Here is a 14,823-nt window from a genome sequence, read left to right as displayed (position 1 = left end):
TACAACTGTGTTTTAGAGCTTTTATAATACGGGTGGTTGAAAAGTTGAATTCAAAGCTTCTCAAAGCAAATATATCATCACTGCCGTTTCGACCCATTTAATTATTGTTGAAAAAGTGACGAAACAAGTGCTTGTTATTCAATTGTATGTCGCATATGGAACAACAGAGTCCGGATCTATAGAAACAACTCATCTTCAATTATAACAGAGAGGCTTTTACACAACCAAACTAAATTATCAACCAACGTTGCTTTAACTTTAGTTCTGCTTACTATTAAAATGTCATGAAAGTGAGGAACTAAAGCGCTGCTAAGAATATATGCAACATTTGATCATCACTTTATACAACTTACGCTTTTGTTCAACTACCAAGTCTGCTATAAAGCTTTAGTTAAGCAGGCAAGTTTCTTAATCGCCTACAATTGTTTCTTGGGATTGGTACTATGGAATAAAACGTTTATCTTTCGACAAAAATGACAAGCGCTTTTTTTGGTGGATAGATCACCTCCAATTTAGTCGATATGCCAAAGCTTTTTATCTTATCAATAAGTCATATGAATAAATAAGTTTTCGCAAAAAAGTTAGCTCCCTTGCACCAGTAGTTGCTTCGTGTTCCAGTAGTGGATTAACTGATAGACGTTTGGAATATAAAACAAAAGAAAAGTCCCTTAGATGCTCTTTATGCTTCTTTAGAAAGATTTTAGTTGCTGCTCTGAGGGAAATATGTAAAACCCCTGTAGGAAAAAAAAAACTAATTTGTTTGAAATTCCTTGCATCACCACTGAACGGCTACTACTGGAGCACTGGCAGCACTACTGGATTACGTGGCTCAAGTGATTTGATGCTTAATAAATAGTTTTATCATCATTTTTATATTTTCCCCTTACAGAAGAGGTAGAAATTTTTCGACTGACGCCAAAAGATCTCTTTTAGGACTTTTCGTTATTATGTTATGATTTTTGTTTGCTTAGGTAGTCCACTATTGGCACTGGAACCCCAGTGAATTTGAGTTATGGAGCAAATCTTCTTCATATCCCCTCATGATACTGGGTGCGTTACGACTAACTTTAGGGAAGATCGGGTAATATACCCCAGTGATGCATTTGAATTGAACGTGAGCCAAAAACGAACGGAACGCGTTCCATTTTTTGCTCAAGAACACTGTAAGCTTTCTTTCTTTCACTGTAAGTGAACTTTCGAGCTGCATACCACCGCTGCTCAAGAACGTCCCGTTCAGTTCAAATCAGTAATCAGAGCTCATTCGTAAGATATGGGTTATTTAGTTACCATCAACTCCTTTTGGCATGGAAATGTGTTATGTAGGGGAATGTGGGGCAAGATGAGCACCCGGGGCAAGATGGGCACCCATAGTTTGTGTCGTTCCTACCGATTTTTTTTTCAATACATTATTTGGGGTTCTGAAGAATATCATTATATTGATATGATAGCCATAAATTTCAGCTAAAAAATCAATAGCACAACGTAAATATTGTCCAAAATACATAGAAGTCCAAACATTAACCTTTTCATATAAGATTTGTTCGTTTAAAAGTGATATTTTTGTTGCGTAAGCAAATTAATTCATACGTTTTTGGCCGTATAGTTATAGAATAATCTTCTGTAGATAATCAGGAGCAAAACTTTTTATCGAATTTAAAAAATATTTCAATTGTTTTGATTATATTAATAAATTTACACCCTTGGGGCAAGATGAGCACCATGTTCAAAATTAAGTAAAAGTGTGAAATTATAGACCCACATTTAGCTGTGAGCTTGACTTACGGTATCTTCTTTGCACAAAACAATTTTTCTAAAAAATATACAAACAAACAACAAATTTAATCGTTTTTTAAGTAAAATCTTAGCAATTTATGAAAAGTTATTTATTTTCTGATAAAAGTTTTAAAAACTAAGCTAGTTGAAGATAAATAATATCAGATATTAAAGGTAATATCTTGGGATATTGCAAGCATTGAATAATAATAGTTTTCTTTAGTAAATTGCATCTTTTTATGGGGGTGCCCATCTTGCTCCGCAGTTTTTTTGACCGATGATAAAAAAGCTATTTTTTGAAGTGTTATTTGGAAAACTATTTATCACTTTTTAAAACTTTTAATGGTTGGAGGTCAAAGTAATAATGTAAAAGATAAGGATGGTTACCAATTTTACCAAAATAATAACGTTTAAGTAGGCTTAAATCGCGCTTATCCTTAGGGTGCTCATCTTGCCCCGCCTGACCCTATCCGCTAAATTAAATTCAGTTCAATTTTCGGCTCTCTCGGGTTCACATTTTTGAACTGAACAATGATCAATCCTGCTTGATCTCTCCGTTCAACAATTTGAACTGGAGAACGCAAAATTAAAGCATTCAAATGCATCACTGATATAACCCTGGCGAGAGCTTTGGTAGAGCGCTGTGAACCTAAGCGTATGTTTTCTATATAAGATGGACCTATAACAGGGATACACTAAGGCAGAAAACTTAATAATTTCTTAAGGAAAAAATATAATTTGGCGTCACAACGATTATTGTTGAAATTTTTTAGTTTCAATTATGATTTTGGTGAAGAATTTAATTAAAGAATTTCATAAGTAAATCAATGAAAATCTGTAAACTACGCAATGATTATTGCCTAATTAAAATTATCAATTATTATTTATTTGCCACTTAGTTCAGGCATGCTCAAAAATCAACATGTTTGATATAATATATTCGATAAACTTAAGTTGTACCCAACCCAAATGTACCCAACATCGAAGGCGGAGCATTTCTTCTAGCGATTGCTATGGAAATTATTTCAAGTAATGGTTCTTAAGCAATTCCAAGATTTCACGTATGAAACTAATGATCCCATTTTCGAAATGGTTAAGCATCCAGTGAAACCAATATTTGGCTGATTCATAATTCATGATTTAAGAAAAACCTAATTATTTTTACCTCAGTTTAAAAATCGTTTGCAGCTATATTCCGCTTCAATCAACACGATCGGCAATTTTCAGTTGACAAAAACGGAATAATTTTCTTTGACAAAATATTTTACAAATTTGAAAAGAAAGTTCCAGTTTCATCTTATAAAAGCACAGTGGATTTCAAAAAAAGTGTATCACAATTATATCGAGATCTGTTACAAATAACAAATTTTGTTTCATGTTTCAATCTGAGTTGATGGAGGAAATTATAACACAATTGAAACGAAATCAGTTATAATAACAAAGGCTGTTTAATATTTGTTTCAATTTAAAACATAATTATAACACAATTTGTTTTTGAAAACTTAATAGAAATTGCATACATGCTTATAATTATGTAAAGAAAATAAGAAATTTTGTTATAATTCAGTTATGGAGAATAACAAAATGAGTTATATTTTTGATTGAATTATATCAAATTATGTTTCAATTATGTTTAGTGTATAGGAAATTATGTTATAATTTTTGTTTTTTTTAACTACTAACCAGCCAAAATTAGTACATATTTTATTAAAAAATATCGACTAATTGAGAAACAAAATCAATTACAACTCTGTTGTAATCCACTGATCGGGTTGATGTTAAGGAGCTGTGAGGAGCATTTAGACTGTTCATTCCTAGAGGTTTGTAATGAAACTTGATTGCAGACTCATTTCAATCAATATGATTTTGTAATAAATTATTTATAGTTTTAGTTTTCTTGGTTAGAATTTCAATATATGTAATAAAAAATAATAAAACGATAATCACATGAATGTCCTTTACATCATAAGGTGCGTCTTATTTGTAAAAATAACAACAAGGAAATGGGTCAAGCTGATCATTGTTTTTTTTTTAAGATTCAACAGGATACAACTTTTTTTCTACTGTTCATCTTCATCTTTCTGCTTCTTCTTTTTCTTTATGGCATGTCATCCCAACTCTGCTTAGTGTTCTTATAAACACTTGCCAACATACATATTTTTCATTTTTGGCTACACTCGATTGATGATTAAATGCGGAGTTATGTTGCGAAAGTTTTGCAAACTAAAGTTTATATTTACGGTTTCCTGTGCTTTGTACAGCCAAAATCTTACCATAAAAAATATTGTGGTGATCTTTCTTCTAAAAATATTACTACCAATTTCGACAGGGATGTAAAAATCGCCAATCTAGAACAGCACCACCATCGCTTTTTAGCTTCACGTTACATCACGACAAAACTAACCTAAAGTTATAGTTTTTTGTTGAGTTGAAATGGTCGGCGTTAAGTCAGAGGGGACCAAGTACAACACTTGGGAAAATTGGATTATTCTCTCATTAGAAGCGAAATTACCTTACCTCCGTTACACTTTGATCAGATTTGATAAATGCTTTAAACTGCGAGAGATATGTGATAAATTTACTTTGGATGATTAATAAAATCGATAAAAGTGTGCAGTCAGAGTGGACCAAGTGCTTATTACCATAACAGCGAAAATAACCAGCGCTGAGGAAATGGAAAACATTTCAAAAGATTTGTCAGATTTTTTGACATCGAATGGTTCCTCTACACATCCATCAATTTTCCAACTATCGTAATGCCACTGATTTCGGTATTGACTATATGGATTACACTGCGGAACACGTTTTTGTCTCCAGCACCAAAATACCGCTATTCACTTAATTAAGGGTTGCTGATTCCATTGCCGTTTTCAGAAATATCATAGCACGTCTAGTTTTTGAGGTATTGACTGTTGAAAATTCAAAAATTGACTATTTCAGCCAACTTGCATGCAAGTTTGCCAGCTTGTAAGGTAATATATTGGCTTAATTTGCCACAGAATTCAAACTTTATGTGTATAACAATACTTATCATCAAAGTTTGTATTACTTTCGATACGGAAAAGTTATTTTTTGATGGTTTAGAGAATTGTTGTATTTTGCCATATAGAAGAAACGAAGAATTTTGTATGGAGACTGCAAACATGTTGAAAAAACGGTTTAATCGAAATTTAATCGCGCAATTTCAACCAAATTATGTCTGAAATGAAAGTTCAAGTTCTATTTTGCATGTATGGTGGATTAGATTACAAAAAGTATGATAAATAGTACTTTAAATTTCATGTAAACATTAATAAAACCAGTGTTTTTTACAACTTTAGCGACCTGTAGCTAAAAATTGTGACGTGCTGGAACATTTCTGAGAATGGCACCAGATTCAGCAACCCCAAATCTACTAGAGACACATAATTTGATCCTTGAGACACGCAAAAATGTCATTTTTGTTACGCTGTGTTATTGAAGAATTTACGATACTGGTGTCGAAGGGTCTTGATAATCTGTTTATCTTAGAGATATACACTCAGTTTGACCATGAAAGCATCAAATGATTGTTATTTTCCCAGAAATTGTTCAGTCAGAGTGAGCCAACTCACTGAGCGGTGGTCTTTAGTGCAGTCAGAGTGGACCAAGTACACATAGTCCATCAAAAAATCATTCTATCATAGGTTTGGATTATGATTTTTCATGATTATCACTTCACATTATATTGTTTGAAAGTAACAAAATGATGTGTAGAAATATTGAACCAAAATTTAAACGAGTTCAAAAATTACAGAGCGTTAGACTTTAAACCCATTTATCTCAAAATATGAAAAATGTCACTTGGTCCACTCTGACTTAACGCCGACCAAATAATATTAAATACCAAGGGGATGCGAGCTCGATCATTTAGGTTGTTCAAATTTGAATATTGCTGTTTGCATTTGGGAAGCAAATCTAGACTAAACGTCCTCCAAATGCGGTAACACAAAACAATCAAAGGACACCTAGCAACAATTGAATAAATCACCGCCGCCCTAGCAAGAAAAATCTATCTTTGACATCGCATTTCTTGTAAAAAATCTTACCGCGTTTGGTGTTCCCGCATTTAATATTTGCATTTCAAATGCACACAGCAATACATTTTTTTTCCATGAGCGCTAACCGTTGTTTGTTTGGTTGTCTCGCAGGAAACCACAGTAAAAGTGCACCCTTAAAATACTTCACACAAATCTTCAACATTTCGGTGTAGGCAATTAACCAAGGGATTGCTAAGAGTATCTTTTTCTGTTGCCTCTTATAAAACGATAGCGGAGCTCACCCATACGAATGTGCACATCAACAAAGTAGCTGATGCGAATGTGGGGAAATGAACCACGGCACACAAATTCAACGCATTACTTGCGTTTCATTCTTGAAAAATTGATTCACACTTCCTTTTTTGTCTGTTATCTATGGTTTGATTTTCCGAAGAAACATTTGTTTTTTTGCAGCTTCAGTAGATTTCGTTGCGCTTCATGCGTTTTGTACTGTTTTCTCTCGTAGGAAAAGGTAGACATCTGAAAGTATAGGTATGAGAGTGAAATTTGACTCTGGAGTATAAATGATGCTCCCGATAAGGAGGCACAGCTCAAGCTGTCAAATTCCATAGTGAAGAAATAATACGCCATCCCCCTGCAATTAACCCAATACACATACTAATCCAGCAAGTTCTTAGCCGTATGTTAGTTAGAAACATATTTCAGAAACGTTGTAAAATACTCATGCATAATTTAGACCAAGTACAACTTTTATCAACAGTTGGTGGTCTTTGTGTTATACAAATTATATAACATTTTTTAGCGTGGCGAAATCATGACCGTACGTTTCTAGGCACACTCAGATCATTTTTACAAAAATTCAGGATTGACAGCAGCCTGGCTGCTTGTTGATTTCCAATTCGCATCCCCCAGTTAAATACTAGTGGTCCCATCAAATTTGGTTTTGCCATCAAGTAGGCTGCTGAAAAATGGCATTAATTATCCCATACAAAACGACATGTACACCCAATGCTAAAGTCAGCGTGATTTTCCGATGGGTCATTTGGCGGCGGTAGTGTGTAAACGTCAGAGTCTCTACGTCTATCAAATTAGAAAATCAAATAAAAAATTCTTAATTGACATGTTATTTAACACTTCAGTCGTCGCGCTGTTGTATTTTGCACAACACTGCTGAAAAAAGCTCGCTTCTTGTTCACAACAGCAGCGTGGTGGTTCTGACGGTGGCAGACCGCGCGACGACTGAAAGGTTAAGAAAAAAAAGAGGTCTCTGCGATTCTCCTAAGTACGTTTTCAACTAATCACATATTATAGTTGTTGGTAGGACGTGGCCAGAGCAACTCTTGATTGTTGAAGGATGGGTCAATCTTGTCCAATGTCCAATTGATTGGTGGATAAGAAGAAGTCAGGGGCCTTCCTTAGTCGAGTGGTTAGAGTTCACGGCTACCTAGCAGTCGTGCTGAAGATGTCTGGGTTCGATTCCCGGACGGTCCAGGATCTTTTCATAATGGAAATTTCCTTGACTTCCCTGGGCATAGAGTATCACCGTATCTGCCACACGATATACGAATGCGAAAATGGCAACTTTGGCAAAGAAAGCTCTCAGTTAATAACTGTGGAAGTGAACATTGAACACTAAGCTAAGAAGCCGGCTCTGTCCCAATATGGATGTAATGCCAAGAAGAAAAAGAAGAAGAAGATAAGAAGAAGTCAAACCTTATTGAATCGTATATGCCTTGAAACCTACCACGAATCGTAGGGGCTCAACATTAACATAATGTCGAAAATTGAACTCTGAGGCTATTGAAAAGTATTTAAACTGCTTCAAAATAAGCATTTTGTTTAAATTCTAAACATTTTGAAAATTAAAAATAAAAGCGTTTTTTGTTTGTTGATAAAAACGGAATAATTGTTTGACGAAATCGGAAAGTGACAAAATCGGAGCGTGACAAAATCGAAACGTGATAAATACGGAACATACCAGTAATTGTCAACTAGGGGGGCTGAAAAAAGTTGTATGTATTAATGGTCTTCCAGATGTCTAGGAGATATGAGACCCATATATCCGTCGTTTTACACGTGCAGCTATTCGGCAAGACCGTGATGAGGGTCGCAGGTTCTAATCTCGCTGATTAAGGATATTATTGGGTAAGAAATTATCTCGTGTTACCGAAGCACAGAGTATTTTCGTACCTGCCGCACGATATACAAATGTAAAATTCTTAAATTAGCTAAGGAAGCTCTCAGTTGACAATTTGGCATGAAGCCATTTGGCATAATGCCGTTTGGCAGAATGCCATTTGGCAAAATGGTCATTGGGCATAAAAGCAATTTGGCATAACGGCCATTTGGCATAATTTATAAAAGGAAACAATTGTATTAGTTCTTTTCTCTGGCATTAAAAAATGAAGAGCCATGGAAAATTTAGTGATTGAAATTAGAATAATGTTTGTTCAAAATAAGTTTGGTTTACCGGAAAAAAGACAGATATTGGTCATGATATAAGTTTCCTATCTTTACACTTCAAACTAGAAAATATCGCAGGAATATTTTATTCCAATTTTCCAGGAATCAAATTTTGTTTTAATATACGTTATATTGGTGTACAGTTATTAATTCAGATAAGTAAATTTCACCTTCTTTCTCACATTAGCTGTTACTTTGGGTTTGAATTTAAGTGAAGTATAACTTTTATATGGTTTCGATTCATAATACGGTCGGTCACATAAGCCCTGAAAATATATCATTCTGGATGATTTCTCAGCGTTATCGATCATTCAAACAATTTAACTTTTAAATGATGGGTAAAGATTCTGATTCTGCAACATAATTAATTTAAAATAAATATAAATGTGTGGACTTTTCATGATTCTTGTTCTAGACGGTTCCTCACTTTTGCCTTACACTCCGGACACTTTTATTCGAATCTCGGACAGCTCGTGGAAATCATAATAATAAATGTCAAACCCTCGATTAAAACCACCCAACCGGTAGGCAGACGTCTATGTCAGTTGACCTAAATGAGTTGAGCAATTAAAATTTGCATGGATATCTATTAAACACGCTAATTAAAACAAGCAACGAAAGTAAGGTCTTCTAAACTGCAAATATTGAAAATTTTGTGTGAAATGTTTCTTATACAAAGTGTCCGGATTTTGAATCAGAACCCAAGGTAAATCTATGTAAATGAACATCGATATTGACGTGCCTACAAATCGCTCCTTAACAAACTCGGAAGAACAGCTCATGTTTGAAAGAAGGTAAAATTTCTAATGCTGAATTATTTACCGTGTACCAATAGCAGTTAAAGCATCTCTTTTGGAATTTTCCTTCTTTCGAGCATTGGCAGTTCTTCATACTTAGTTTCAGTTCCCTTAAGGATTAAGAACAAGCTTAAACTTTAAGTGACAAAATCGTGGCATAACAATGATTTAGGTGAGCTTTCTCCCTAGCACCATCTATATAAATAAAAATGGAGTGGTGTTTGTTCTTCTTATTCTTTCTGGCGTTACGTCCCCACTGGGACAGAGCCTGCTCCTCAGCTTAGTGTTCTTATGAGCACTTCCACAGTTATTAACTGAGAGCTTAACTAGGCCAATGATCATTTTTGCATGTGTATATCGTGTGGCAGGTACGAAGATACTCTATGCCCTGGGAAGTAGAGAAAATTTTCAACCCGAAAAGATCCTCGACCGGTGGGATTCGAACCCACGACCCTCAGCTTGGTCATGCTGAATAACTGCGCGTTTACCGCTACGGCTATCTGGGCCCCTGGGAGAGGTGTTTGTATGTCACGAAATAACTTGAGAACGGGACACCCGATATGCACATTTTTTTCACTGTTGTCGTCTAGAAGGGTTCCGACGTGTTCGTGTGACGAAAAAGTTTAGAGAAGTTGTCGGAAAATTTGGTAAAACGGGAGTGTACTAATATGTAATTTTGTATTGGAGATTCCATGACATTTTCCAATAGCCTACTTTATGACAATACAAAGTTTGCCGGGACCACTAGTATATAAAAAATACACGGTGCTCCCCTGACCGTTATTATCAGAAAAAAATCTCCATCAAAACTGTGCTCACCAGTCGATTTCTATAGCTAAGCTGCATGTCTGGGCAAAATTTTAAAAAAAATCGTAGGGCCCGTTTTGAAGTTACGCCCTTTTGAATGTGTAAGTCTACTAATTCAAAGAAAATTTGAGATATTTAAACGAGTTTTCATTGTCCGTGATTATCAGAATAGATATAATATTAAAATTTGAATTAAAGTTGGTTTATATAGTTATTTGTAACTTCTGGGAGGAGTTTTGAATGAGAAAATAGACGAAATTTGGAGTTACGTCCTTTTGGAAGCGTAACCATTGAAAACACTAGTTTTAAATAGATTAATTAGGCATTCTTTTAAGCAGGCATTCCGTTAAGCATGTTCGAATGTTTACAATGACACATTGCACTTACATGAGCTTCGTGGCCGTGCGGTTAGCGGCGTCAGTATTATGCCACGGGATGTGGGTTCGATTCCCGCTCCAGTCGGTGAAAACTTTTGGTCAAACGAAAAAATCATCACTGGGCTACTGGATGTTCCGTGTGTTGTCCGTTGCCTAATGTTTGTAATTGCTCAGTCTGTGCAGCCTTTGGCTGACGACGGTGTAAATTGTCTTTTCAAAGTCTTTAACAATTGATTATTTTTTCAAAGGCTCAAGCGCTGTAAGGCATTACGGAGCAATTTTCGTGTCATTATTATTATTTATAAAATATTGTTATGGGCCTCGGCACTGTTTTGATTTTGCATGGGATTTTGACTTTTACTGGCCTTGTTGTTCACAAATTTCAAGGTAGAGGGAAAGAGACAAGGAGATTTATGTGCAGAGCCCCATGGCCCAACTAGCTACCTTGGGCCTTCCTTAACCGACTGGTTAGAATCCGCGGCTACAAAGCTTAGCCATGCTGGAGGTGATTGGGTTCAATTCCCAGTCGGTCCAGGATCTTTTCATAATGGAAATTTCCTTGACTTCCCTGGGCGTAGAGCATGATCGTACCTGCCACACGATATATGAATGCGAAAATGGCAATTTTGGCAAAGAAAGCTCTCAGTTAATAACTGTGGAAGTGCTCATTGAACATTAAGTAGAGAAGCAGGCCTTGTCCCAGTGGGGACGTAATAACAATAAGAAGAAGCAGAAGCTTCCGGCTATTGCTATTGTACTGCCTCAGAACATGAACTTCAATTGCAGAGTAATGCACAATTGGCCAAACTATAGAACTCTAGACCACTGTCAATACTTTTGTGATCATTAGTAGCATATATGACTACATTTGTATTTTTATTACAAATTATTTTTATTTGTTTTTGGGTTTCTCGGTTTTTTCAGAGCTAAATACTAAAATGTATAAATCGATCAATCCATTATCATGCTAACTCGTAAAGAGAAAGCTTCAGTACTTGAAATATGCTTAAGAAAAGTAATAAACATTCGTTATTATTTGGTTTCATTGAATTTAAATCATAACACTTTCAGAGCATTTTGTTACATGTCTCTCTTGAAAATCAAACTCTCTTGAAATGATTTTATACTTTAACTCCGAATTTCATTAACCCGAGGGTCATCACCCTGAACGCACTATTACACTGAATGCTATTGCCCCGAATATATAATTACCTTGCATGACATTGTCCCGTGATAATGGAATTCAAAGTAATGCCATTCTAGAAACTGGAACTTGCGGAGATGGTCTTCGGGTATTCGGGGTAATGGAATTCAAAGTCAATGGGTATAATTTTGAAAAGATACATAAAATATGGTTAAAACAGAGTTGTTCATGGATTTTACGTAAATTCCAGTTTTGATTACCGGAAAATCGTAAATTGTTCTATGGCCCTATTGATAACCTTGTGAAGTAAAGACTCACCAGCTGCTATGACTCATCACAAACGAAAACAAAAATCATACTCTAGGAGTTTCATAAAGCTTTCCGAATTGACAAAGACAAACATTTAAAATTAAGCTCTGTAAAAAAGCATTTTGTATCGCTGCTTTCTACATTGTTAATTTTATTTTATTCCATACACTACTACCCATAACCGAAAGCTTAACTCGTTAAGTATTCCTTGACGTATACTTCGCTTTGATATACAGCAGGTAACAATCAATTGCATGCAAAAAAATCTGAATCGTGAGCACATGGGTTCACCAAACTAGCCAGAATATTGTTCTGCAAGAATTAAGTTGGTTACATTATGAAATTAGCTCCGTAATGCCTGATAACACTTGAGCCTATGGAAAATCAGTTGATTGTGAAATACTTTGGCGGCATGTAAGTGCAATGTGCCATTGAAAACATTTGAATATGCTCAAAGGTATAAGAATGCCTAATTAATCTATTGGAAATTAGTGTTTTCAATGGTTACGTTTTCAAAAGGACATAACTCCAAATTTCGTCTATCTTCTCATTCAACTTCTCAAGAACTTAAAAATAACTATATAAACCAACTTTAATTCAAATTTTAATATTATATTTATTCTGATGATCACGGCCAATGAAAACTCGTTTAAATATCTCAGATTTTTTTTGAATTAGTGGACTTACACATTCAAAAGGGCGTAACTTCAAAACGGGCCCTACGATTTTTTTAAAATTTTGCCCAGACATACAGCTTAGCTATAGAAATCGACAGGTGAGCACAGTTTTGATGGAGATTTTTTTTCTGATAATAACGGTCAGGGGAGCACCGTGAAATATTGATTTATTTATCCTTCCAGTCGTCGCGCGGTGTGTCACTGTCAGAACCACCATACTGCTGTTGTGATCGAAAAGCGAGGTTTTTTCAGCAGTGTTGTACAAAATACAACCGCGCGAAGACTGAAGTGTTAATAAGGCGACACGAACGAAATGGGCTTATTCTAAGAGTGGAGAATGTGAGAATTCTTGGTCTTGTGTAGCGACTCAAGTGAGGTGAGTCCTATTTGATTTGCACGGTGACTCACTTAATTCGAGTCGAGTATTGTCACCTCGCTATAGGAAATCGAAAACTCTCACCACATCCATCTCATAGAATAATTCCAAGTAAGTAATAATAGCTACAAGCATGGATTGAATATTGCAAGTCGGTACTCGGACGTGATTCAATTCTACTGTTTAGATGCGAAGACGTCATAAATTTGATTAAAGCAGATCATAAACGACTCTAATGACAAGAAAAATAATATGTGAAAATGTATTCCTAAAATTATGCCAAATGGCCGTTATGCCAAATGGCTTTATGCAAAACGGCATTATGCCAAATGGCATTATGCCAAATGAGGTAGAGCCTGCGAAAATGGCAGCTTTGGCAAAGAAAGCTCTCAGTTAATTACTGTCAAAGTGCCCATTGAACACTAAGCTGAAAAGCAGACGCTGTTCCAGTGAGGACGTCATGCCATGAAGAAGAAGAAGTATTGTTTTCAGAAACTGATTAAATTTTGTTTTTTGTGCAATCCTAAGTAAATATTACGCTCAAAATAGGTTACAAACCGAAGTTCCAAATGATGCTATTCAATTCGTGCTTTTACATAAAAATTTTATGTGTTCTATGTTGTTTTATTGAATTTTATAGTTTGGGCTTAACACTAATTGATCCATAACTGTGCGGTCATGGTAATTCAATGTATAATGTTTGATGACTTTCGACCAAATTATTCCCAAATTATTGCTGCATAATATTACTAATATTAAGCGTTTCGCACACGATCATTACCTTGATGTTAGAATTCCAGCCTAATGTCATCTCATTCAAGTCCGGTGGGCCTATCTGTGTGCCTCCGGGAGGACTTTTCCCGGCGCTCGGTGCCATCTGGTAAGAGCAGTACGATATGTCACTGAAACAAGAAAAGAAAAAATAATAATGTAAGTTTACGTCGGACACATAGTAAGCAAGTTTGTAGCAAGCAAGATCTAAATCGACTGACTCGTGATCATCCCGAAAGCCGCAAATCGGAATCGGTGAATTATTGCTTGGTAGTAATAACGAGCGGATGTACGATGAAAGCTGCACGACTTTCATCCTCATTCGATGGTCATCATCTAAGTGGAAAGTTTCCCTTGGGAGACAAAAAACGTTCACAGCGGCATGCGGTCAGTAGCTAGCTTACCGACGAAAGCCATAGTGATGGAAAGCAATCGACCTTTGGGGGCACCATCTGGCAATTGGTACTCTATGATCTTTATGGGCCAGCATGCGGTTTTGTCTACTTTTTACAATGAGCTGTGTATCATAAGTGATCGGTCATCAAATGGTACGTTTTTTAACAGGAGGCATGATTTTGTTCATTTCGATAAAAACGATGATCATATTAGGTAGACAGAGAGCTTCGAAAGCATTTGGGAAACATTAAACGGCATACAATAAGAGGGTTCAATAAAAAAAATGTCAAACAAACTACGTAACGAATTGATTGGAATCATTCAGCGCCCTTCATATTTCGAATTTAGGAAAGACTGGATTCTAAATCTTAAGCTTCTAAGGTTATGTTTACAAAATATGTGTTTTTCCAACCTACAAAGACAAGAGGTACAAGTTTTTAGAAACTTAGTAATGTTTCACAAACAATAAATAATAATAAGCTGTTATATCACTGCTCAAATTGATCGCACTCTATGTAACCTCTTTTTTTATTAAATCACGACGCCAAGATTATGGTATGATTTTCATACATTTCCCATTTAATGATAATCCCCAAAAAACCAATACTTTCATAATTGATTATTTTTATATATTTTTATTATTCGATGAGCTATGTTTTAGTCAGGTTTTGATAAAATTTATATGGCAAGAAAATACTGTTTCATTATATCACCAAAATTTTGTGGACCCGTGGTATAACTGCGAAATTATTTTATTATGGTGAAGATTTATCGAAGCTTCAAAAGTAATTTTCAAAAGCACAAACCTGAGGAACCAGCGTTGACAATTTTATCGATTGGTCATCACCAGCGAGTGAACAATCGAACAAATTTTTGGTGCGAAAGGATCTCTGATTTTCTGGATTTGTACGCTT

General features: G+C 35.5%; 1 protein-coding gene across 3 annotated transcripts in view; it reads right to left on the bottom strand.

The window, feature by feature from the left end:
• Window positions 1-14,823, bottom strand: part of LOC5570371 — a 368,473-nt gene that overhangs the window by 19,028 nt on the left and 334,622 nt on the right. For all 3 annotated transcript variants that reach the window (XM_021851600.1, XM_021851602.1, XM_021851601.1), the window contains one exon: window positions 13,524-13,644. In XM_021851600.1, the coding sequence (XP_021707292.1) occupies window positions 13,524-13,644 (121 nt within the window). The remainder of the gene's footprint in view (window positions 1-13,523; window positions 13,645-14,823) is intronic.

Source organism: Aedes aegypti, chromosome 3 (genome assembly GCF_002204515.2).
Source record: "Aedes aegypti strain LVP_AGWG chromosome 3, AaegL5.0 Primary Assembly, whole genome shotgun sequence".
In the NCBI taxonomy this organism is placed as follows: Eukaryota; Metazoa; Arthropoda; class Insecta; order Diptera; family Culicidae; genus Aedes; species Aedes aegypti.
This window is presented reverse-complemented; position numbering and strand designations above follow the sequence as displayed.